General features: G+C 38.0%; 1 protein-coding gene across 9 annotated transcripts in view; it reads right to left on the reverse strand.

Moving 5' to 3' along the window:
* Positions 1–26,610, reverse strand: part of OSBPL3 (oxysterol binding protein like 3) — an 84,906-nt gene that overhangs the window by 38,273 nt on the left and 20,023 nt on the right. For 5 of the 9 annotated variants that reach the window (XM_014894323.2, XM_088163160.1, XM_088163137.1 and 2 more), the window contains 3 exons: positions 6,922–7,165; positions 452–571; positions 191–244 (listed from right to left, as the gene is read on the reverse strand). In XM_014894323.2, the coding sequence (XP_014749809.1) occupies positions 191–244; positions 452–571; positions 6,922–7,014 (267 nt within the window). In that variant the 5' untranslated portion in view covers positions 7,015–7,165. Of the gene's footprint in view, positions 1–190; positions 245–451; positions 650–6,921; positions 7,166–7,723; positions 7,822–26,610 lie in introns of those variants that run through there. The other 4 variants (XM_088163164.1, XM_088163156.1, XM_088163151.1 and 1 more) reach the window with 3 other exon arrangements.

The following is a 26,610-nucleotide window of genomic DNA, read 5'->3' on the forward strand; positions in this document are numbered from 1 at the left end:
TGAAAACACAGTCATTCCAGATGAAAGCAAAAGGATAAATATTACCTTATGAAATCAGCATTTCTTCCCCTCTCAACCTACTGTTTAGAACTACTGAAAACTCTATTTCTCATTGCCAACAGTAAGGAATTTTTGTTATTTTTTATATTTTTTACTTTATAAAGGCCTTAAAGGGTTTCAGGTCACTTACATCAGCTCGGCTTTTAGAATATTTCAAAATCCCTCTGTCCAAAAAGAAGTATCTCTGTGAATAGAAATAAAGAGAATTAAAAACAAACAAAACACACCAAAAAAGCCACAAACAGAAAAATAGCACAAACACATCCTGCCCTCTTCCATTTCTTTGGAGAATACTTTTCTTTGCTTTTAAGTAACCTTTTTGTCACAAAATCACATCAAGCAAGTCCCATTCATGTGGCATCAAGCTTTCAGATACACATTCCTTCCCTACCTTGTGCCAGCCTTTCAGAGGCCATTTCCTCTTTTTCAGCAAGCATCCCTCCTGCTTCTGTGGCTCCTGGGTACAATTCATTGCTCCCCGGAGTCCTTCTACAATTTCCCAGCTGTCCTGCTTAAACAGAAAATCCAAATGTAGATCTTATTTCTTCCAAAGAACTGAATTGTTAAGAGAGATTCAAGAAGAAGAAGGCTATAAGAAAAAAAGACAAAACCCAATTGATGTTGAAATATAATCAAGGATCCATCTTTACACTTTGTTATGTATCATCAGAGAGATAAGGTTCTTTTTCATTTCGATAGAAACAATACCACTGAATAAAACAATTTTTATGATACCATCCTTCACTGAATGTATGTGCTTGCCAGAATTTTATATGTATCTTTTCCTGCACATACATACACACACAGAGTTCATAACCACAGCATAGCCATAATTTTTCAAAAAACCTTTTGTCATCAGAGACAGAAACAGCCCATGTTTAAAGGGTAGGTTTTGTAGGTTATGAAGCAAAAAATAAGATACCAAAAATGATGACCTTTTTCCTATAAAACTCTTTTGCCAAAAACTCAGTAACTCAAGATTTTGTGTTTGGTGCAAATTGCAGCCTCCCCAAAGTAAAAATAATAAAATAAATTAAATCGAACTAAGTTAAAAACAAATTTGAAAGCCAGGGAAGTAGCTCAAGTACTATGAGGAATATGACATAAATGGAAACTACAAGAAAACCAGAAGTCACCGTTCATCAGATAAAACTAATTAAAAGCTAATCTCTCTTTTTTGCCATGAGGAACTCTTAAATGAAAGACCCTGCAGCAACAAAAAAAGAGAAGAGTCTAAATCTCATAGTATTTTTATCGTTTTTATTTATGGAACAACTACAAATGACAATGTAACATGAGTTTCAAGATTTCTGATCAGAGACCTCATGAATTATTTATTGCCAGGATTTGGCAGATGCAGAACTATAAATAACTGACAGGAAATGGTATGTGCCAGTACCATCCCCTTATATTTGAAAAAGACAAAGAATACTTTAATACATAGAGTATAATAACAAAAAGGACCAGTATGAAGCAAATTAGGGAAAAAAGAACTATTCCAGATATGTAAGTACTCATGGCACTCCCTGTAAGATACATAGGGAAGTATTCCCAAAAAGAACTTGACTGGCTAAAAAAAAAAAAAAAACTTAAAAAGAAAAATTAAACAAAATTAAACAAAAAAATCAGCAAGTGTTCTAGCTGTCCTCATTTGTCCATCTTCAGAATCCTTAAAATTCACCTCGATAAACCCAGAAAAAAAAATACATCAGGTAATATGCTCATTACTTGTGTAATAAGGCCTTACAGGGAAACCATCTTTGAAAAGGCATCCAGTAATTCCACCACATTATTGGTGGCACTCCGTTATGTCTCTTATTTTCCTTGTGCCTCATTTAATAGGAAAAAAACTGTAAGCTGCTCTGCTTTCCTGCTTTGAGTTTAGTCTCCCAACACACACCACATAACAGGCCACAAGCAGTGGAAATGTGGGGCTGAGCAGCTCCTGTCAATCAACACCCTACAGACCATCCAAGGATGCTGTACTACCTCAACACAAGTCAAAAGTGCAGTTGTCCTAACCAAAATTTTTGAGAGAACACATTTTGTCTTTTAATTCTAATTAAGAACTAACAGGAGCAGCTGCAAGATTAAGGAAAATGTTGTGTTTATGGTTTTGTTTCTTTCTTCTTGAAAGTAACCAGAAGGGCTTAGAAGCTGTTTTGGCCAAATACTGAGCAAGCTATTTCCCTTGTCTTGCCAAAATATATTAAACTGCAGTACCAAACACATAACATTTCTACTGAGAATCAACCTGGTAGTAGTGAATAGTAGATCCTTTTCAATATTCTAGTGGTGTACCTACCAAAAGAACTTTCTCCAGCTTTGGGATTAGGTTTTCACAAAGTTTGGTTAAGCATAAGCACAGTGTATCACTGAAAGGGTGGTCTGATTGTAGGAGACAAGCAGAAATGTGATCTCAATCGAGGAAGATTTACAGTACCAGAGATTATCTCAGGTTGGAGGGGACCTTACAAGATCATCTAGTTTCAATCCCCCACCATGGGCAGGGGCACTTTCCACTAGACCAGGCTGCTCAGAGCCCCACTCAACCTGGCATTGAACACTGACAGGAATGGGGCATCCACAAGTTCTCTGAGCAACCTGCTTCAGTGGTCTCAACTTTCTCAGTAAAAAATCTCCTAACAGCTAATTTAAGTCTCCCTTCTTTCAGCTTAAGACCATCCCTCCCTGTCCTATCACTGTGTAAAAATCATTCTCTTTTTTCTACGCTCCGTTAAGTACTCAAAAAGGCTGCAATGAGTCACCACAGAGCCTCATCTTTCTGTAAGGATAAGCTTAGAAAGAAAGAGACTTCTGAAATGAGACAGAGCCATGATACTGGATGTGTGAGTGAAGAGAAAGAAATCAGCTGAGAAATAGCTCAGCCAATTACATCCATCTGGAATATACAGCATTAATAGTTTTGATCAGACTTTTTAATACAGGACATGACATTCCCTGCATTACAACGCAAATTTTGCCTGGACGTCTCCTCCAGTCCAGACACAAGGTATCTCTCACATTCCTGCAGGAAAGTCATATTTATCACAGTTCTTCAGGTGAGCAAGGTGGCCTAGAATGTGCCTTCTCAAATAAAAAGTGTGAAAATGGGAAGAAAAGCTGAAGGGGAAGCACTGCTTCCTCTCAAACAGGCTTGACAGCCTGCCAAATCTCAGGTAGAAGGCAAGTCTGCTACTCATCTCTGTACTCTGGGAACCTCACACTTCCATTGTCAGCTGTATGTAAAGGTAGCTTAGTTGAATTAGAAATGGATCCTCTTAAAAGCTCACAGAATTAACAGTTTGGGGATCTGCTGGATACATGCAAGGTGCCATGATGCATTAACAGAATCTACATCCTTCCAGAAGAATCCAACCTTTCTTACCTGAACAAACTCTCACATTTTTCAAAAACACTGCTGACATGACTGGTTTTGGATCCATTTGCTTGACCCAGACCCTATAGATCTTGACCAGGTTTTTTGTTTTGCAAGAAATTTGACACCTCATTGAATGAGGAAAAAGCATCAGCTGGCTATTCCTGGGAGCAGCTGCAGAAGTGAAAGAAAACTGCTTACTCTCTAAAATGAAGGCAAATGAATCAGGCTGGTCGATTATCATCTCTACTCATCCCTCTGAAATAGCAGAGGAGCAAGTTGGAGACAAAAAATTTCCTGAAAGCATTCAGATTATACTCCCTTTTGCTTATTCTTACCCCACAACAGGGAACTGAAAGAGATAGCCCAAAACACGGCACTAACTTGAAAAAAAAAAAGACACAACCCCCAAAAAAGACCCCAAAACTCCCAGATGAATGGCATTAACAATTCTAGCATAAGTCTGATGTCTGGATTGGTTGTGTTTGGAGATTATGGTGCTATAGAAGATTTTGCATCATTATGGGCCAAAATCTACACAAAATGATCAACACTGCATTTGCTGTCCAGGAAGAAATTTCACTTGAGGCTAAGGGAGCAAAAATATCTTTACTTTTCTCAGGTCCAAAGGTTCTCATTTCAGATCTGCACTGAAAAAATCCCACTATACACACTCCTTGGCCCATACTTGGGCTACGGCTGAGGAAAAAAACCATAGACTTTGGTTTTCAGAGATAAGTCTATTATTAGGTTAATGTATTAATTTTCTTTGTTTGATATAATAAAAGCCTTCTTATTTGCTGCAATATTCTGAATCATAAAGCTCCTTAAGGCAAATTATTTCAGGGGAAAGTATGAAGTAATATTCTGAATGGCTCTCAGACTGATGCTTGCAGTTGCAGTTCTCTGAACAAAACAGATGACAGTGCAACACTTTCTTCCAGTGCAAAATGCAGTCAGTTGTACCAAATATTTTAAACTGCCAAAAATAGAAACTTACTTTGTGGAGGATAAGGGTTGGCATCAGCTGCAACTAAGGCATTTGTTACGGTTCATAAAATTGGCAGAAGTGATTTAATTTTCTTTTATGGAACATGAGGTTTTTTTAATGGTTCTCCTGTCACAAAGCTTTTCCCTGGTGGACCTATTTTAAAAGTTAGTTAACATATTAGATTTAAAAATAATTAGCACAACATGCCTTCTTTCGATCACAGGTCAATTTAAATTTAAAGGAAGATCAACACCAGTTTTCTTTCCTCACAAAAAAGAATCTGACTTGTGTCTCTGTGGAAGAAATCCCTTTCCATAACTGAAGGAGAGGGGAAGAGAAAAGCAAAGTGGTGGGAAGTGGCAGTAGCCTCTAATTTTTCATGAGGCTTCAAATTGAAGGTGAATTTACTAGAAGAGGATTAACTGTTAACCTGTTCAGTTCAGACAGCAAATGTACCATATCAGACAGGAAATGGGTACCAAATATAACAAAGGAAGGAGTGGATCCCTCAAAGTCCTGTAGCTCTGCTTAAGTCAACTCCTTTCTGGCAGAGTGGCTCATTTTCTGCATCACAGGAGTCATGCTTCACACAGCAGCCCTCCAATATGTAACTAAACCACAGCAGACACAGCACCTGGCACTACTGCTCTTCCATGCCATCAGGTCACTTATTTGGGGCTGGCATACACCAGCAATAAAGTCTGTGTCTAGGAAACCATGAGAGACTCAGAATTCAGATCCTGCTATTTTTTGGGCAAACTTCACCCTGCTCCAAGATCTTTCAGATCTTCTTTCTACTTAATCAGATTCACAGAAGTACTGCATCAGAGCAGCAGCACAGAGAAAAGCACCTGCAGGAAGATCTGTCACTAACCCACAAGCCATGAGCACAAGAGATGCAAGTGTTTGAAGGAGGAATAAGAAACCCCCATGGAGCTGGAACATGAAGAAAAGAACACCAAAATCATAGCATGTGACTCCCTAACCTGCACAGCACCTGGCAACATCATTTATAAAAACTTTCACGATGCTATTAATAAAAAGGTATCAGTAACAGTGTTACATTCCACCATTCTACCAGGATTTTGAAACAAACACCAAAACAAATACAAACAAAAGCTCCTGAAAATTATTGCACATGTGGTTCTTTTTTGATTAGGGGATTTTTAACAGTCTCATACAACTTTAGATGGTCGCTGTTTTCTTAATAGAACACCTAAAGTATTGTCATTTAAACTAACATACAGAAGGAAAGGGCAAATAAATGGCATAAGTATGGCTGTATTACACACCAGTGGATTTAGTCATACTCACGTAAATCTTATTATTTCAATAATACATGATAACACTTGATAGACACAAACTGTTGAACAGACAATACCAAATCTTTTAAATTAGATTTTTCAAAGGTAATCTCATATGGAGAATATAAGAAACAATATTGCAGGAAAACAAAAAGATGTCCTTAGAGCAAGGATTTTATTGTTCAGTGTACTAGAAATGCACAGCACTTCTCACAAGAGCAGCACTTTAAAAGTCATAAATTGTTGAGACATTTGGCTGCATTGCCAACTGTATGAACAGGGCCAGAAGTCCTAGAAGAGCAGGTGCTGTTTCAAAACACAGCTGAGGACTCCAAAGCTTTTGAGGGATTGGGATGCTCAATTCCAATTAAAATCTCTGCCTGAGGCGGCTTCAAGAGCTCCACTAAGCCAGCACTCGTACAGATAAAAGTTTATGTTGAATACTTTGCTCACGACTTGGCAAACATGGATTGAGCACATTTAAGTTTAATTCTCAGTGCCGCTGCAGGTCAGCATTTCTTGCCCACAAACAAAGCTGTGTTCAGCAGCCTCAACAAGGTGCAAACACTTGTAGACACATCTTTTGAAAGGGAGAGGTTTAAAGATTAGCATCATCTCTGCAGAAAACAAAGCAGTCTTTACATTTGGCACGCAGATGCATCTTGTTATGTGAATACTCGTTTTGCTATCTATGGCTTTACAGCAACAGCCAGCACACATGGGCATTCAAAGAAGCCCTGTGTCAGGTTCATGAAAAATGAATTCTTCTTTCACATGCATGCACACCTTTCCTTGGAAACTTGAGATAAACAGAGCAGTCACACAATATTCTGCCACAAAAAATAGTGCCTAACAGAAGAGATTTGGTATTTCAGGATTAAATCATTGAGACCAAGATGCTACAGCAGCTCTATTTCACTATGAAGACATCATACATACAATAAGATAGAAATCAAAATTCACTGTAAGCATTCCAGTTTTACACATGCCTGCTATTCAGTAATGTGTGACTCAAAACAAGACACTGCTACCAACAAACAAACAAAAAATGAGTGAGAAAAGCAAAGAAGTGATGAAATAAAACAAGCAAGCAACAGGAAGACAAGGTTTAAGAGAGTTGCAGATATCTAAGACAAAAAGTAACAGCCAATCTTAGCAATGCTTTCAGCTTGGTGAAAAAAATGTACCTGTCGACTTCCCTGCTTGGAGGAGCAGCTGCTAGTACTTCTTGAAGGAGACAACATTTTCTGGGATGCACCAAAGTATTTTTCTTCACTCATGATCTCAGTACTATTTGTTTCACATAAGCTCACTTAGAACACCATTAAAAGGTAATCTGGAAAATGTGTTGGAAGACTCCTCAGAGAAATACTGAACTCGTCCTTTACCCAAATGCAGTCCAGTGGCATGATCTGTATCCCATGGAAACTCCTAAAAGGGAAAAGAAGAAAAAAACGAAACAAAGCCAAGTTATCAGATGCTGTCTCTTGCTGCCACATTCTATCATGAATCATAATAAAGCCTTTGGTAACACAAGCTGAGCACATTACTGTATTTTATAAGAAATAAATTGAATAATCACTTTAAGATAAATTTGCAAGTCTCAAATAGGAATGACATAAATTTTGGATCCTAAAAACATTTTAATTGTAGCTATTTATTCAGAGGACAAAGCACGGTATCGAGCATATTTTTACAGATTTAAATTAATTTTTAAAAATTAATAAACACGCACAAAGAAAATCATAAATCTCTATATTAAATGGACCAAAATAGATGCAAAGTGAGAGGCAAACATCCAATAAAATGTCACCAAAAATTATGGTATAATCAAATAAATATATCTTTTTCTCTGTTTCTTGATAATTTAAACAACTAAGCATGGCTTCACGTTATAAGGCAAAAAACCCCCTCTACATAACAGAGTAATACCTAAAAGCAGTGAGCATGAAAACTTAGCAGCATAGAGCTGTGCATGACCACTTTTACCTGGAATCAGAAAGCTCTATCGACTGTCACATCAGTTGTCTCAGCAAGTGATGGAAAGAATAATTAACAGTCTGTTTAATAACAGTGCTCCTTGCAGCACATGCAAATAGAAGCCATGCCAGGAACTCCCAGTAAGGGAGTTCCAGCGTGGGTAAAAGTTGTCATGGTAACTGCATACTTTAAAAAAAACCAAAAACAAAACCAAAATCCAAACAGAGGACATTACAAAAGAGTGATGCTTTCCAAGACTTGAGGTGGCTGTATAAATTGTGTATCACTTCGAATTTTATTGCCTCAGGCAAATTATTCGCAATTAGGAAGAATCCAAGAACAGCCACTGAGAAAGGTAAGGAAGTTTCCACTGAGAGAAGAGAGATTTCATTACCAAAACAGGGAGGCACTACTTCACAATTCCCTTGCTTGCACTGTCACAACAGTCCTGAGCTGGGATCACTGATTATTGAAGTTTGCCATTCATTTTTTCCTTAAGCTTTAATTCTATTCTGAGAGAAGCAGTAATTTCAGATCCCTAGTAAAACGTCTTGTACATTTTAAGAATTAATTTTCCTTAAAAAACCAAAACAAAGCAATACATCAAAAGCCACAGACAAGAAAAACCAACCAGAACACAAAATTAAAACCAGGTGCTGTATTTAAGATGAAGACAACACTCTGCAGCAGAATATCTCTCTCCCTGCAGCTGTAGTCTGAAGCATCCAGCTTCTGAACAGAAACCTTTTCCAGTCTACAGTGCTTTCTGGCAATAGAGTTTGCTGTAACATTTCAATCAACATAACCTCTTTTCACCTGAAACACAATCTCTCCTTATGGCATTTACTTTACCTAGTTAGAAATATTCTATTGCCTCCAGAACAAATCTGTGATGCAGCCCCAACCTCCACAAGTGAAGTGAGAAATGAACTCTCCTGAGGTTCTTCCAGGAGTGAAGGTGAGTCAGCTTGGTAAATATTCCAGGAAGCATCAGAGAGCTACATAGACAGTGAGCACAATGAAGGCCAAAAAAAAACCCCAGAACAGCAAAGTGACAGCAAGGTCTATGTGATTTGGGCCCAACACCTGGACTTCAAACTGTAAGTTATGACTGAGACTAGGAGTAGTGCATTTTGGAGAAGGTGTGCTCACTTTCTATCTGGAAGATAAATGTATGTGGTATTTCATTAAGAACTAGTACTTTTAACAGGTTTATATTTATTTCCATTTTTTAAAAAGCAGGTTAGAATCATCCCAGGTTTTAAACTATGGAGTAAATACAAAGGCTAACTTTCTTCTTTACTTGCAAACTTCATTTAGCAAAACAGTTTAATTATAATATCTGTATTAACAAGCAGAGGTCAAACAGTCTCAACAGGAATAGAAACACTCTTCCTGCAAACTCATTGTTCAGACATCCCCTTGAAACCAGGCAGCAAGTGCTTTGCCCCTGGAACACACTTTGCTCAGATAAATCCCTGCTCTCTTCACTGCTCTTGTTCAGAATGAGCACCTTCAGCTTTCACTGGTGACTACCTGGCATTTTGGCAGTGGTTGGCAGAGTTCATGGCAAGGAACAAGCTCTAATTTGCAGCAAAAAACACTGGGTATATCTCCAGGACACATTAGATTTAAGATATACAATGTCCTTTGCCTGTTTGAACACACAGCACAATAGTTGTGATGTCCTAGAAGTGTCATGTAACTAAAAAACACTAGAAGTCTCTTGGACTTCAACACAGAGAGAAGCTATATAATCATAGGAATATTTCTATCAGCATGTTTCTGGCATGGAGTCTAAATGACACACTTAAGGTTTGGCTACACTAATGTTTCAGGAGAGAGCAGAGAGGTACTTTCTCTGCAAATCTCCTGTAATAACAAGGTTGCACTGCACAGCAGTCTTGGAACATGGAAACTGAATCCCTCTTGGATTAAATGTGCTCTAGGATTGCATCCAGTGCTCAAAGCCTTGAGTCCACAACACCAGCCTAGAGCTTGTCCTGCCTCATCTTATACAGGGGCTGATGTTAGATCTCCTAAGTGACTGACTACAAGGGTCCAGTTTTACTGCACTGCTCCACTTGCTAACATTGACGTCAGAGAGACACAGACTTACACCACCTAAGGAAGTACTCAAGATCTCCTAGGGCAATGTCATTTGTCCTTTGGAATCAGAAAGAGTGAGATGGGCACGTTTCCAGAATTCAAATGAGCTGAAGATGACTCACTACCTAACAAGAGGTGCTTGAAAAAGGAGCAGGGGACAGGTGAGGTAAATCCAGAAGAGTGCACCTGAAGTGTTTTTTGTCAGTCTACTTCTAAAGTTGAGCTTTTGAATTTTCCTTTATTCCTTCAAATGAATTACTGCATGGGCTGGATGAAAGGCTTTTCTTAGCAGCACTGAAGAATTCAGGAGTGAAAAATGTGTCCTCTCTCCAAAATGCTTTATTCTATTGGTGTTCCCCAGTAATTTAACTTATTACCTTGAGACTTCCAGATCTGAGCTTGAAAAAGTCTATATGAATAACGATCATGGCCCCAACTCCTCTGTAAAAATTGCTGTGTATTCCAGCAACAACTTACAACTTTGTGCTCATTTTTTAAAATTCCCTTCAAGTTTAGAAGAGAAAAAAGAAAACTGTGGCTGCCCTTCAACAATAACTCACTTACTATTCCAGGAAGGTGAGAAAACACTGATTCTGCATCCCAACTTGGCTGGCTTTCAGCAGTAGTGACTGGCTCTCTCTAGGGCAAATGATATTTTGCATTACCTGTGGAAATTAAGGCCACCAGGTATAAGAGCAATACGACTTTAAAGCAAGCATTAAAAACAGTGTTATGCTAATGAAGTGAAGATTGCAACTTTTGATTTTGATTGATTTTTAAGGTCATCACGATCCAATTGCTTCAGATTCATTAAAGTTTGCTCCTTTCCATGCCACAGGATGGTCTCAGAGCTGTATTTGTTCCCACATTTCTCTGGAGCACACAGAGCCACTTTCTTTGGCCTACTCCAAAAAGGCAACTCAGAATGTGAGGCTGAGGCAAATCCAAATAAATTTAGGACAGTAATTTTCACTGTGCTAAGTATTGGCCTAATTCTTTTCTATAAAGCCAACAGCTGCAAAAGTAGGCCATGAGTACCTCTGCAAATGACCTCACCAGGTGCATTTTGAAGAATTAAGCATACATGAGTATCAAATATTAGGTAGAGCTACTATACTATAAGGTGATAAAAAGCACTTTTCTCTACTTATCTGCTACTAAGAGCCTTATCATTCTACATCAATTAAAGCTAATGTAAACATATGACAATATGTAAAACAGGAACACAATTATTTTTTTACAGAAGTACCATCCGAGGTTGTCCTCAAACCTTTAAAAGTGCACACGTTCAAAGCAGCCTTGCAGCATTGTTTCATCTCTCACAATTCTGAAAACAACAAGCTTACAGCAAAATCAAAGATTTTTCCCATCTCACAAAAGAAGAGAAATTTAGAAAAAAAATATGTATAACTGCAGAAAAAAAAAAAAAAAAAAAAAAAATCAACATTATGCAATTATTTTTGCCATGGTTCTGGAGGAAAAATAAAGCCTTAACAGCTGCTCCAAAGCTGATTCAGCAGTGAAGGAACACTAGAGACTTTGAGAAGCAAAACTGGAAGTGTACATCTCATTCTGTGGTCAATTAAGGTTTTTTGGATAGAAGAATAGAAACAATATAAAGCCTGATGAGAGTCAGGTGGATACAGCAAGCATGGAACTGAGCAAACCAAATCAGAGCTGCAAGCAACATTGAGTGACTTTCACAGAATTAAAAAAAGACTTTGTGCTGAAACCTTTGCTCTGCAGCTATTATTAAATTGCATTCACTCACATCTGCCTGGATAAACAAAGCAATAGTCTTTTCCTAGTATTGCTTTCATGTCTCTCTCTGTTATGGTTCAATTTGCCAACTTTAATCTATCCTGGTGTCTCATTTGGCTGAAATTAGGAAAGAATTATTTATAGGCTACAGATACACCATGTACAACTGTTGGAGATGTCTTTTCAAGGCAGGTATTTGCTATTCCTCAATTACTGTAAGATTCACACTACTGAAGGTCAAAGCACATAAATCCTGTTCTGTTACTAGCTATTCTCTTTACTAAAGAAAATTTGCAGAAACAAACACGAAGCAGTTTAAAACAACTCTTACTGATAGGTTTAATAACCTGTCTTTGAAAGCAAAAGTTCAAACAGCTTAGGGAGACTAACAATAACAGGAAGCATTTCAGAACTGCCTTCCATCAGATAGGTGCTCGTCCAAATCATAACTTCTCTTGAGCAGATGTTTTCATCAGCCATGAAAAATACTACTCTGAAGTAGTCTGTGATGCAAAGAAACAGTTCCATCTAGCCTGTCTCCTTAAGGAGACTTTTGTAGCAACTTAATCATGCCATGTCAGTGACCCAAAAGAGGAAAATTTAGTTCAAAGAAAACTCTCCTAATAGTCTAATCAAGAGAGACAGAGGAAAAGGGGAAAAGCTAGACAAACAACAACCATACTGCATTTAACAAGAGATTGCTTATCATGTATAATGTTCATCATTGATGAAAGAAAATCCTGTATGTCCCAGTGCACAAAAGGCAAAAAAACCCCAAAAACCACAAAACCAGAAAACAAACCACAAAACAAAACCCCAGAAACAATTCAGTAGAATACATCCCAAGAAAAACATCCAAGAACATGCTTCGATGTCAAGTCTAGTTAGACTTCCCGAAGCAAAGCAAATATTTGCTGTTTCACTAAACCTTGGGGCAGATAATCCAATCCTTGCATTAGAAAAATCTTACGTAATTTTAGAAATAGGTCATTCAGCATCCTGAAATACGAGTACATATAAAAATACCACCTTTTCCTCACATCCGCCACAGAAACTGGCTATAATACTGCACATTACATGATTCATTTTAAATGCATACTCTTGACACTGTTTCCATCCTCCCAGGAGATCTGTGATAGATTGCACTTGTACCAAAAACCCAAACTTACTGGGTATATAAACTAGATAGACATGTTAAAAGTCTTGGTGATGGATGATACAGAAAATACACACCGTAATGGCAGCAATTTTATATTAATAGTCAGCTATCATACTACCTTTTCCACCCAACTTTCAAGCACAATAACTAGCAGGTCTAACCTAGCTCACAGTCAGGTCCTAAATAATTAATATTCTCCTTCTTCTCTCTCTGCCCCATTTCAGAAGGAGCCTTGCCAAGGGCTTGCCTGGCAGCTCAGGGCTCACAACATGACTGAGGGTTCTGCACAAGCCCCTTCCAGCTCTTGGCATGGATGAACAATAACCCAAAAGCTGGGGGACAATTTGTGACCCAGTAAAAGAGGGGCTACAGTCTCCCTGCCAAGAGGGTGGAGCACAAAACAACAGCTCCTGAGCTGTGATCAAAGCCTTGGCCAGCAGCAGATACACTGCACACAGCAGGGCTGAGGAGGTAGAGAATCCTCCCTCTGCTCAAATAACAAACCAGGAGCAGGTCTGCTTGCACTCAACTGCTGCTCAGCTGGAGGAAACCTTACAAAAGGTGATCGGGCAATAGAGAGGGAGAGAGAGAGACAAGATCATTATCATTTTCAGTAAGGAAAATAACAGGCACATGATATCACTTTACAGTCTGTACTAAAAACCTTGGAAAGGCCCATCTCTCAGTGATAACATCCCTGAGTGGGAAACATTTGGCAGGAACTTGGTTGTCTTTCATTTTTCTGCTCTTACTACTTAAGGCTTTGCCTTGTTCACTAAAACAAAGATATTTCACTGTGCCCTGAGGCTTATTCCTTTTCCAAACTGCAGTCATTATTGCTAAAGTGCTACTGAAATACACACTATTTATTGTCCCTGATTCAGTTTTGATAGGCACAATGATAACTCTGGAAATATCTGTCAGTCTGCCAGCATGTAGTAATTCAAGATCTTAAGACAGAACTGTCTGCACATCAAGAAAAAGACATCACTTTTCTGTCAAATCATTGAAGGTATCAGTGTAACTTTGAATCAGACTGGCTCTTCGTGACCTGATGAACTGCATAAAGATGTGAGATGCATAAATCTATCAAGGCCAACATAAAACAATACATTTTATTAAAAAAGCTGACATAATTGGTTTAACTATGGAGAAAGAAATCCAAACCCAGTCACGTCTGGTTTTAAGTAGAACACCAAATGGAAATACTGGAAAAGTTTTGGTGACCCAGGAATGATCCTCACCAAAGTCTGAAGGAAAATATCACGGGGGTGCTATGACCAGCAAACACAACACAGATTTTTCATCTCGTGCAGGAGAGCTAGACATGTTCATTAAAGAGTGGCAGCATCTGACAAAGCTGCTTTGTCCTCTTTGATGTGCTGTTTTACCTTTCACACTTTGGCATAATCTACTTTCTAAAAAAAGAAAAAAGCCAAAAAAACAACAACAAAAAACCAAAACCATAAGAACCAACAGAACCCACCAAACCAAACAAACAAATTTTGATCCCCCTCTCAGAAACCTGTTTTTCTAATGACACATTGGAATTGTAATTTGTCCTGTATATCATTATTTGCTAAAAGAAAAAAGGTACAAAGGAAACAGTGCTTCTCTTTGAGAATGTTTAGTATTTTTCCTTTGTAAGCAGGCCTATTACCTCAAAATTTAAATCTTAATAACTTTAATAACTGTAGTAACAAGATTCAGTTCTTCCTAGGATGCACAGAAAATCATTTACACATTTTATAAAGTGCAATGATGACAAGCTATAAAAATGTCATATTTCTTCTTGATCACTTTAATGTAACATTAGAGGCTTCTGTCTTTGTCCACTCAAGGATGCCTTTTCCAGTGTACTTTACAACATTAGTATTTTAATATGTAGCACTACAGCTTTCTCTTAAGTATTATGTAGATTTTTTTTTACAGAAGGTCTTTCATATTAAGAGAGCTTGAAAACACAAAAGAGGTGTGTAGTGTTCTGAACAAGGGCAGGTAGTTGTCAGCAGATCAGTGTTAACTTTCTAATACCACCCTAGGTGAGAGGCCACTAATTTCTTAACACTCTGCTTCTAAACACACAATGTGCAAACACCAGCATTTTAGAAATGCATTGTAGGAAATAATAACATATACTGAAGACAATTAGTACTACAAGTGCTGAGTAATTTTATTATTAATGCCAAAAGGTACAAGTTTGCTAATTCCAAATTTTTAATTAAAAAAAAAACCAAAAAACAAAACAACAAACCAAAAGTCAGCATGAAGGAAAAAGGTATACAGAGAACCACAGAATCATCAAATAGCTTAGGCTCGAATGGACCTTAAAGATCACCCAGTTCCAACCCCCCTGCCATGGGCAGGGACATCTTCCACCAGACCAGATTGCTCAGAGCTCCATCCAACCTGGCCTTGAGCACTGCCAGGGTTGGAACACACAATTTCTCAGGGCAACCTGTGCCAGTACCTCCCCACCCTCACAGTAAAGAATTTCTTCTTAATATCCAGCCTAAATCTCTCACAGAAATGTGTTCATTTGAAATACAAATTAAAACCATTAAGGCTTTAGCAGGAGCTCCTGCAGGACAGACAGGAGGCTGCCTGCAGCTGTCCCTGTGCCTGGAAACACATGTCACCCACGTCCATGTAGGCAGGCGACAGGAACCATGAGTCACAGATGCCGTGAACCACACTCCTGGAAGATCCTGCATCACATCTGGTCTTAAATCCATTCATATTTATGTTTGTAATGAACACCTTGACAATGGGAACCAGGAAAGCAGTTCCACGGATCAAGTTTTCTGCAACATTATCTTCATGGCATAGGGAAAAGACAAACTGAAAGAGACCTAAAAGCAGAGAGATGTGGGAATCCAGATTATAAATGTGAACGACTTTGTGCAATGTTTTTCCTAATTAATAAGAAATGGCGAAGTACCAACCACAACGCTGGGTTAGACAAAAAAGATGCAGGCCAGAAGTGAGGGTCTCTGCCTGGTTAACAGGGCAGCTCTTGAACAGGAAAGAACCATAAAAGGGATCCTCTCCCCATCTCAATGCCACCACCACATCCTCAAGGTCTGAAATGCTGGAGGGGAAGACAAATCCAACTAGGGTTACCACAGAGACTCAACTTAGAGCTGGTAAAGGAATTTTTGCCCTTGGAAAGGGAAGAAACTAAACACAAAGCTGCAGAAGTTGCAATCCAATATTTGGGAAGATCAGAAGGTCCATCTCGGAGAGAGTGACTTCATGTTGCATCTTGCCCTGCCTCTGCCTAGCTACAAGGGTACAAAATCTAAAAGCAAGTTCAGAGATTTGCCAAAGAAAGAAAACTGTGAATAGTGTAACTATTACAGACAGCCCAGAACAAGGAAGACCCAAAGAGTTTGACTGCAGGAAGTTTGTTTATACAAGTTTACTACAATAGGATGTCTGCTACATCCCAAGGTAAAAATATGGCCAGCCTCCAGCAATAGAGCTCAGTTAATACAAAGCTGCTGACAACTTTTATGGGTCTCAGTAGCAGTTCAGTGCCTCCATTGACAGCTTACAGCTCCAACTCTATTCATTTTCAAATCCACCAAAGTAATTAAAGAAAGTCTTGCTCCCAAGCAAATTGTTACTGTCCTTCCCTGGAGATCAGTAGTTTCCCTGACAAAAAATAAATACATTTTTTAAAAAAATAAAAATCACAGGAGCTCTCCCTGATCCACTTCAGTAGAGCACGATTTTTGTCACAGCAATTAGTTAACACACTTTGCTTTGGGACAGTCATCACCAGCTGGTGACCAAGAAAGTAGAAGTAGTGTTATTTTCAAATGATCCAGACAATTCTGAACAAGATACTCTGTCTCTAATTTTACATTTAGATTCGGGTTAGTGCAAGCTAGCAGCTATTTGAATTTAATTAAAAAAAAAATAAATGCTCCATGATTGAAAAAAGCTTTAGGTACGCTCTCATTCTCAAGTATTTTTAGAGGTTTAAAGATTGAAGGTTTTAATTAGGATGCCTCAGCAATATGAGAGAATGAATAATTTACACAGAATTTGATTTGAGCTCATTGAAAGGGTGGTGCAACTAAGCTATGCATATTTTTTATTTCTAAGTAGTGTGTAATTTTATAGTTCAGCTCCAGTCACTGCAAGCAGGCCACAGAGATGGCAGAGAACAACATGAAGAGTTTTATAATGTGTACAGTCCAACATTTTGGTTGCCTCATAGCATTCTTGAGGCTGGTCATACTTGAACAGGAACTAACAAGCTGAATTTTAATTATAGGCTACAAAACCAGCAATAAATAAACAAAAGTTTTTACAAGTGATGTAGAGTCCCCTTAAACAGCTTAATATTAAAAGAGTTTTACCAGTCTTTGCCTTCTGTCTCTCTCTCTACTTCATCAGCTTTGTGTTAGATTTTAAACTGCTGGCATATGGCACTGGCTTTGCTAGACCATCAGGACTTACAACACAAAAAATAAATCAAACCTGTGGTTAATTATGGATGGTGCATAAAGTGAATTCTGACAATACTTAAGTCTTATTTCATATAACTCTCTTGACAAATTTATGAAGAGCAAAGTAGAACAAAGAATTTCTTAGAGGGACACTAAAAGGTTTGGGTTTTTTTAATAAAAATATCTGAAATTACTAAAATAACAACATATGAAGTTGCAGGAAACATAATACTGAAAGCTATTTTCTTAGCAGATGGCATTCACGCCTACTTCACCCATGATGACCTACATTTTTTTTCTTAACTTTTACTAATATTAATCTTTCATTCAATGTGTTTTTTACGATTTTGCCACCAAGCAGTACTTTCAGCATTAGAAGTCTGAGAAACTTATTCAAGAACATACTTCCAACATTATAAAATATAGAAAGAATAAAGGAGGAAAACACCTTCACAAAGTTCACAGCATAAAATTACACTTCTGACATAAAATTGGCTTTTCCAAGGCTGTTCAATATTGAAACAACATGCACAAAGTTTTCATCCAGCCTTGACTGGTAAACATGACGTTTGCAGACATTAGAGCATTGTCATAGCTCACAATGTCTTGTAGAAAAACATACACCTGTGCAATAAAACAGAACCATTGAACTGGTTTTCGTTATTTTGTTCAACGTGTTTAATAGTGAAAAGGTAGAAAAATTAAATGTATATAGAAAATGAGGAGCGATGTGAAAAAAATTACAGTGAGTGGTATTTAATTAAAAAACCCCTAAAGATTTCCATATAAAAATGCACCCAATTATTTCTCCTAACACATTATACTGTTTTTAAGATCACATCATAAAATATGTCCAAAACTCCAAAAATCTTTAGTACTGTTACACCAAAATAACAAGGATTTACATGGAGTATCACTTTAAAAATCAATCTGGGAATGACCAGTGGCAGTTGGAAGGATGACATTTGGAGAAGTCATTATCAGCATTTGAAATTTCACAGGCTTCTCTTCTGTACTCAAAAAAATAAGAAAATCAGTCCACTGTCTGTTCCAGCTGCAAACAAACGAGGTGGCAGTGGGAGCTGGCAGTGCCCCAGCTCCTATTTCAGACTCTTCTCAAACCTCTTGACTCACCTGGCTGCTCACCCCATGATATCTTCCAGAGTAGGATACTCACACTAAAAGTGAGAATAACAAAAGAGGTGTTGCTGAAACTCTTCCCGTATGGTTCCCAGGGTGAGAGAGCAAAAAAATTGTTCTCTAGAGTGATTTTACATTGCCAGTTAGGCGGATCACAGTGAGGGTGCTCACTGCTTCAAGTCATTACTAAATTATATAACACAATGGCAAAACAAGCAGGATTCTCCTGCCACCCTCCAAGCAAACGCTTGTCATCTGCATCACAAGAGATGATTTTAGGAATAGACTGTTTATCATGTTGAACGTGTATCGCACCTTTAAAAGGTGAAAGAAAATACAGTACAACACAAAACATTTCTGGGGACCTGGTGCTGTATTCCAACTGGTCATTTTGGCCAATTGAATTTAAATACTACTACAGCCACAGGACAGTTCGTTTATGAAGTGCATACATAAAAATGTAAATAATTTATATTTGTGTCAAGTACAAAAAAGTTATCGAATTACTTGGAAAAAAATACTCTGATCCCTCTCCTTACAATACATTAGGTTTTTGAAAAAGGATTTTGAAAATGGGACAACTGGTAGTCACATGCCAGGCTCTGAACAGCATCCAGTGAAAACTGATTGCATCTTCATGCTTCCTAAAACAGCCACCCTAAGCTGAAGTTCATTTACACCCAAAACTGCAGTAAAAGCTTTCAGAGCTCACATTTTCCTTTCACATAAATGATAGCATTCCCAGAAATACAAATTTTGACCTATTACCAACTGCCAGTCTGTTCAAAATTTCAGTATTGTTCCCAAAATTGGAATGCAAATTTGCTTTTACTCCCCATGGCATTCAGCGACTAATTTTGAAAAGTCTGTCATTTTTCTTACAGATTGTCCATACAAATCCAGCATACAGGGCTTTAAAATAATTAAAGCTTCCAATAAATGTTGTGGCCTTGTGCAGAGGAACCCGACTTTATATTAATTTTGCCTGAGGACTCCATTAATTGCTCAGGGTTCACATCTCCTTTTACCAGTTTGAACAGCTCAGTTTCTCTCTGTCTTCCTCCCTGCCCCATTCCCTCTGCCTGGGATACTTTTCTGGAGCTAGGTGAGGACATGGAAAAAGCATTAGGCATATGGAAGTTAAAACCAGCAGCTTAACCACCTTACACAGTAAATCTAAGAAGCTTAAACTCACCAACAAGTGCAGGAATTGTCAAGTTGGATGTTATGCATTAAGCATGAGAAAGTAAATGCATGTGACAAATGCATTACGTCCTCTGTGAACATAATGAATCCCAGCTAACCTATCTCAATTAAGTCACACGTTAGTTATGTCTGAAGAGAGCACAGTGACAATTAACATTTTGTACATAAACAACCACTGTTTTTTAGATTCAAAACCACTTACAAGGATGCTGCAGGCCTGACTTTTCTTCAGTTGAACAAGCAGACACATTACTTCAACAACATTAATGAGCCTTCATGTGCCCATGGACAGAAACAGGGTATTTCACAGGTAGCAAAGTAAATAAATCCGGTGAAAACAAACAGTCCAAACTGAGTTGCCACAATTTATCCAAAACCACTAAACAATCTTCCTTTTAACATACTGAACCAGAACTTCTTTGCTCCTGCTGACTTAAATATAAGTATCAACACTGCTAGTTTTCATAATTATTTCACAATACTCTGAAATTCAAACACATGCAGTCATATGGATGCTTTTGTGATACCAATATTCTTTATAAAGGAAAATACATCTTCTTTACCCTTATAGTGTTACCCCTTGTTCACTGCAGTCTAACGAGAGGAATTTTACTAATTGTCATTTGTGGCAGTAGCAGCTTGATGCCACAAGGCCAAAAGGCACTTAAAGGTCACTGCCTATTAGATTACACCAGACTGATGGCAGCACATTTGGAAGCAAAGGCAGAAGCCCCTGAGCTCTGACTCATTGCAGAGACTCAGATCTGGACATTTCACTCAGCATCTGCATGGCTGGGCCTTCTGAGCTGGCCCCTGCACTCAATAAGTCAGCCTGCCACCTGCCTCAGGTGGACTGCAGCTTTCCTCTCTACCAAATACACCTTCAGCAGCTCTGCTCCATTCACCAGGCTAAAAACTTCTGCTGCACTTTCCAAGGCAAACCCCATAATTCTTGCAGGTCATGAAACCATTTCATTTCCAGTACCTATGCAAAGTATAGGTATATTTATATTCTTGTTTTCTATACATGCATCTGAAGTGATACTAGCACCTTCTTCAAGTGTTAATCATCTCTTTATAATCTAGTATTAATATGCACATTTATTTTTTCTATGACAATGCCTTTGTGTTTTAAATGCACACATCATATCAAGTGCATTACAGTCAGATTTCTGGACTATAAGTTAAATGAAATGTGATGCATGGTTATGTAACTGAAAAAAACCCATGAATTTATCTTCCCACAGGTGACAACTGAATCACAGAATATTCTGAGTTGGAAGGGACCCACAAGGATCACTGAGTCCAACTCTTCAGTGAATAGCCTGTACAGCACAGCTGGAGCATCCCACACAGACCCAGACATCCAGGCAAAAGATGGCATCAGTGGTTCCTTATTTCTTACGAGATATTATTAAAAGGGCCTCCAGCTAAAGCCAAAACCCCATTTCAGAAGCATTCCATAAATTCTGTGACCCCACAGGTGACACACATTGCAACAGCTGATGGAAAGCCCATGGAAAGGAGGAATTCGTGGAGGAATGTCTCCCATCAGAGAGACCCCACACTGGAGCAGGACAACAGAGTGAGGAGTCCTCCCCCTGGGGAGAAAAGAGCTGCAGAGACAACGTGTGACTGCAGCCCTCAGTCCCCACTTCTGCTCACTGGGAGGATGGAAGTAGATTTGGAGGTTGAGCCCAGAAAGAAGGGAGGTGTGAAGGAAAGGTGTTTAAGGTTTCTTTCTCATTAACCCATATTTGACAGGCACTAAATTACATTAATTTCCCTCAGTCAAGACTGGTTTGCCCATGACAGCAATTGCTGAGCCATCTCTGTGTCCTTATCTCGACCCATGAGCCTTCCATTCTATTTTTGCTGCCCCATCGAGCTAAGGGGAGTGACAAAGTGGCTTAGGTGGGCACCTGGTGTCAACCCACCACACACCCATTGTGGTGATCTCTGCACCCTGCACTTCCTTACCAAGGTCTTTGCAAAAACAGGAGAGATTGAGATTTCACAACTTGCAGGGGAAGCTGGTTGCAGCAGGAGATGCTGAATCATGCCCTTAACAGCTGTTACTTAGCTATCACCACCTCTTAATTAGTGGTTTCTTTTAGATTTCCTCAATAGCTATATGGCCTTGAAAAAAAACCACAAAACAACAAAAAGAGGGGAAAAAAAGCCAACCCAATAAACAAAAAACCCAGACAATTCAAGCTTGAAACATAAACCGTATGTAAAAATGTTAAAGGTGAAGTACAAACTATAATTTGACAAGATGGAACAAACAGCCATAGAAAATGTTTATTTTATACTACACTCATGATAAATCAAAATCCATTGAACTTTTAGGTTCTAGATTTTACAGCCTGTCTCACTCCATACAATGCAAAATCCAATTTCCTTTGGAGTTCCATAGCTTGAGCTAAACAATGAATGTTTTTTCTATTTCTCCTCAAACAAGGATTTTCCCTCAAAAGCTGCTGGCCAGATGCTGAATGGTATGAAGGGTAAAACTATAAACTAGCTTTTCTTAAGGTACATTTTACTTTGCTAACTACCTGTTACTATGATTTTGTCCAGTGGTGACAAAAATAAATGCAGGCAGGGAGTGGCACATGACTCATCCCAATGTGTTAAAAACAACATTAATGGTTTAAATCTTTCCAAGTGAAGAGTTATTGCCCCATAAAAGTTGGCACTAAAAAAAATTTTAAAAATCACACACAAAGGGACAGGGCCATTCTCCAGTCCTCCTTCTCATCACCAATACTCAATTTTATTGGTGTCCCTCAACCAGAAACACACAGTTTTTTCCCCTGTCACCAACAGTGAGTACTGCTGCCTCTGGACCAATAATGCAGCTGACAATTTCTACCTTTGAGCTCATGTTAGAGCTCCCAAGAATAAAAATTATTTCTTTTTGTAGCATTTGACAGCTTGTTAGAAGTTCCAAACAAATGCAGTGCTACAGAAAGACTAGTGTCAATATTTTGATTAATTCTTTATTATTAAACTTCTAAAGCAGAAAAATAACTTGAGTTTCTTTGATTTTTCTGAAAGTCTATTTCCTGCTGTTTAAAATAAAGTACAGCTTGAAGTACATTCAAACAGACCTGTGGACAGTTGTCAAATTGTTCAGATATTTATGCACTGGAAGTAAAAAACTCCAGGGGACAAACATATCATGGGCAGATCTTAAAGGGGAAAAACTAAGGATAATTTTTGTTACTTTTCAAAGTAAAGCATCAAATGAAATCTGGTCTTGGATCAAAAATTTTCCTTTTCTTTTATAACTTGCCATCCTCCAAAAATACAGGAGCAGAGGCCAGGTGTCCTCCAGATGTGGAGACACAGAAGTCACCTGGACTTCTCAGAACAGAAGAGCAGTGAAAGTCACAGCAAAACACACTGCTGCACTGAAGGCTTCTTAAAGTTTTTTCATAATTTTATTTTATCATCATTATTTTATCATCAATTTATTTTCATCATTGCTCTGATGCTCATTATTGTGTCTCCAAGTTACCAGGCAGGGTGTTGTACTCCCTATCAGGTAACATTTTTCTTGGTTTTCTCTGAGAATGTTAATGTTCTTGAAACTTAACTTGATGTGAGAATGTACTTCTATTCTGAAAAGTTCTTGCTATGAGTTGGTCGTGTGTCTCCACAACAGACATTTTGTGAGTGAGATGCATAAATTTGGGTAAGTTTAAAAAACTCATTAAACAAACTCTGCAAATTTTATATTTTCCTTAAAACATCTTGATTTATTCATCACTGTTGATAATGATGCTTCATCAGGTTTCACCATTTTTCATCCCTCATATATGGTTTGATAAGAAGTGCAATGAAAAAATCTATGACATTACATTCTTTGGCAAGCACACAAGGATAAAATAAGGTTAAAACACATTAATGTAACAGAAGCTCAGATTGAAACTGAAGAAGCCACTCAACTTTATACACGTAGCTCAAATTATACTGTTAACATTTTACTCAGTCTTTAATCTTTATTTCTCCTTGAGAAGTAACTACTTCAATAATCATAATATTTTTCTGCTTAGTAGGAAGCTTCTTCCAACCTAAAGAAGCAATGTCATTTTCATTTAGTCTTGAAATGCCTGGTGCTACAAGAACCTGCCATATTAATTAAAACAAGAATAAGACCTTTTCTCTGAAGCAAATGTGAGTGTAAGGCACATAAACTAGGAATCAGTGAATAAGCAACAGCCACTAGAGGCCAAAGCCAAGCCTCATTCACTGTTACACATGGCAGGACTGGGGATTAAATCTCATATCCTCATTACCACTCTAGAGGAGCCCACTAACAACTCCAACCTTCTCTTCCACACTCCTGCAATTCTTTTGCACACAAAACCTTTGCTGTGGCACAACTGGAAAGAGGGGCCCTGAAACTACACAGCTACATAGCTGCTGGTCTTCATTCCTAAGGCTACCTCTGAAACATGACAAATCTTCTGCCTTCTGATGGATCTGTGGCTTTACTACCACTCTTCAGGTGGTGGACAAATAAAGAAATATCCAGAAGTTATGTAAGCAAAGACAAGAAAAATTTACCCCATCTTTTTTCAAAAAGATAAGGATGGCAGAAGCACATGTTCAAGCATATACTGAAAGACAGAGGTGGTCTCTTAGAGCTACTCTTAAAAGAAGAAGCAAGTTCTTTTGGGTTCTCCAAGCAAGAAAATTATGTACATCAAAGGACTAAGCTCATGAAAAGTGTATGCTTCTGCTCAGTGAGGGTGTGATGAAAAGATTTTCACTGGTAAGATATGGACTATCTGTATCACTTTCTGTAAGCAAAATGCAGAATCCCACTTCATAAAATTCTCACTGTAATGTCAGTAAGAAGGCAACTTGTTCCAATTGCTAAAATGGGAAGGGTGACCCAGCTGATTGTCTCTGGAACAACCAGACACAGTAGTTGCTACTTTTCTCTGCGTTTAAGCATAAGCAATCGAAAGTTTCCATAACAGGAGACAAGACTCATGTTCTTCTAAGTTACTTTTGGCTATGCTAATTAGCTATTTCAAGCACTTAAAGTTCATAGTCTCTGCCAAAGCAGGAAGCAGTAACTATTAAAAAGACCTGAATTTTCATGTGTGTGGCATACTCTGCCCTTAATCCAGGGAGAATGGTCCGTCACCTTGGCACCACAGAGTCGAGGAGTTCACAACCTTGTCACACTATCTCAAGCCTGACACACTTGGCATTTACAAGCAACAATTTGTCCTAAAAGATGCATTTAAATGATTAATAATATCATGCTGTATTAATGAAACTGTGCCTGTATATTTAATCCATCTTTTCATAATTTCACACTTACTTTCTACTGGAACAAGTTCTAAAAATGACTTGATCTGAGATCATATAAAATCAGTAGTCTACTTGTTTCAAACACTTCCTTTGTCTAAACATGTGTTTTCTGTTTTAGATCAAAGTATCTATGACTAAACTGAAAAATACAAACTATGCTACCACGAGGTAGGTAACCTGCTTATTCATCCCTCCCAACCACAGATGCCATCCATGATACTCAGATGTAACAGGTCGTTTTGGTCTTAAACAATAACAAAAGTAATTTGTTTCAATAGCAACTAGTAAGACAAGAAGTTAACAAACAGCCTTTTTAGCATTTTTCTTTCTTTTTTTTTTTTTTGTAGGAGGTTTACCTAAGCTACTATTCACTGAACAAGTTAGTATATTCATAGCTAATTCCAAAAGAAACATTTGAGAGAAGTGGCTTAAATTTATGGTCATGAGCTTGTACACAAAAGCCAGGGTTGTACATTTTTGCATTTACAAGCATAGACATGCTAAGATTTGGCCTCTCTTTCCTTCAGAAGTACTAAATAGCATATTTTAAGACAATATTTTGTTCTGTATAAAGAATCTTTAATATAAATAAAGAGCCAGCAGACAGCATTGAGCTGCCAATATTCAGCTTTAAAAGTAAAATTAAATATCTTTCACAAGTGAGATAAAACCAAATAGTTCAATGTACATAATATTTGTACCAAAGAACTCAGCTAGGAATTTCAGATCGGCAAAGCTAACAGAAAATACCAACAAAGACCAGAATACACAAGGTTTCCATTAAGTTTCTTTTAAAAAAATTTATGTGGACTGAAGATCACTTCTTTCACTGCATTTTCCTACATTCAGGAGAGCAGTAAAGAATTTTTCTAAAGGCTCAGTGACATATGGAAGTTGCTTCTGTAACAGCCATACATTCAATTTTCAAGCTTATAAAAACGAATTTAAGATAGCCACTTAAAGGTGAATTCACTTTGAGCACCAGCTACTGTTTCTTTCCTTTTTCAAAATGCAGAGCTATTCAGTGAAATTGCACCGTGTGCTCATGTGAGATTTAATGCATCTCAAAAATCATGGTGTTACAAAGTATTAATGCATTCCAAGAACATATACCAACAGGATTGTACTATGCCAGTATGAAAATCGAAGTATTATTAAGATAAATCCTAATTCTCATTTCAGTCTTCTGCTGCCGCTATTTTAGAGGAGCAATGAAAAATTCCCTTTTTGTAACTGTTCAAATGCTATCAGTTTTGTATCCCTGTAAACCTACCACCCTTGCTTTTCAATGGAGAACACGAGAAAGATTAGGACAAGCAGGGAAGGTCTTGACCAGAGTTTTTCGCAGGTTTCCTGCATGACTCCATGTGAAGTCACAAATGTATCTGTTCCACAGGAACCCCCTCTGTAAATAAAATTGCCACATGTGGCACACTGGGGTGGGGCAGGTCTATGTTAATTTCTGCTTCATACAGAAATGCATTCAAAGTCATTAGGCAATCACAAAACTTTGGTTTGCTACTTAAACATAAAACTTCCCAGCTTTATCAGCAAACTGTTATGTAATAATGTTGATAAACTCCATTATCTTCATAGGTAAAAGGATCCTATAGCAACTGGGCACCTCCCATTGGAGCAGCATAGCAGCACCTACCAACAGAAATAACCAAGTGAAAGTATTTTCCACTCCTTGCTCTCCTCCACTGACACCTTTACAGCTTCTA

The sequence above is a fragment of the Sturnus vulgaris genome, chromosome 1 (assembly GCF_052056855.1).
Source record: "Sturnus vulgaris isolate bStuVul1 chromosome 1, bStuVul1.hap1, whole genome shotgun sequence".
Lineage (NCBI taxonomy): Eukaryota > Metazoa > Chordata > Aves > Passeriformes > Sturnidae > Sturnus > Sturnus vulgaris.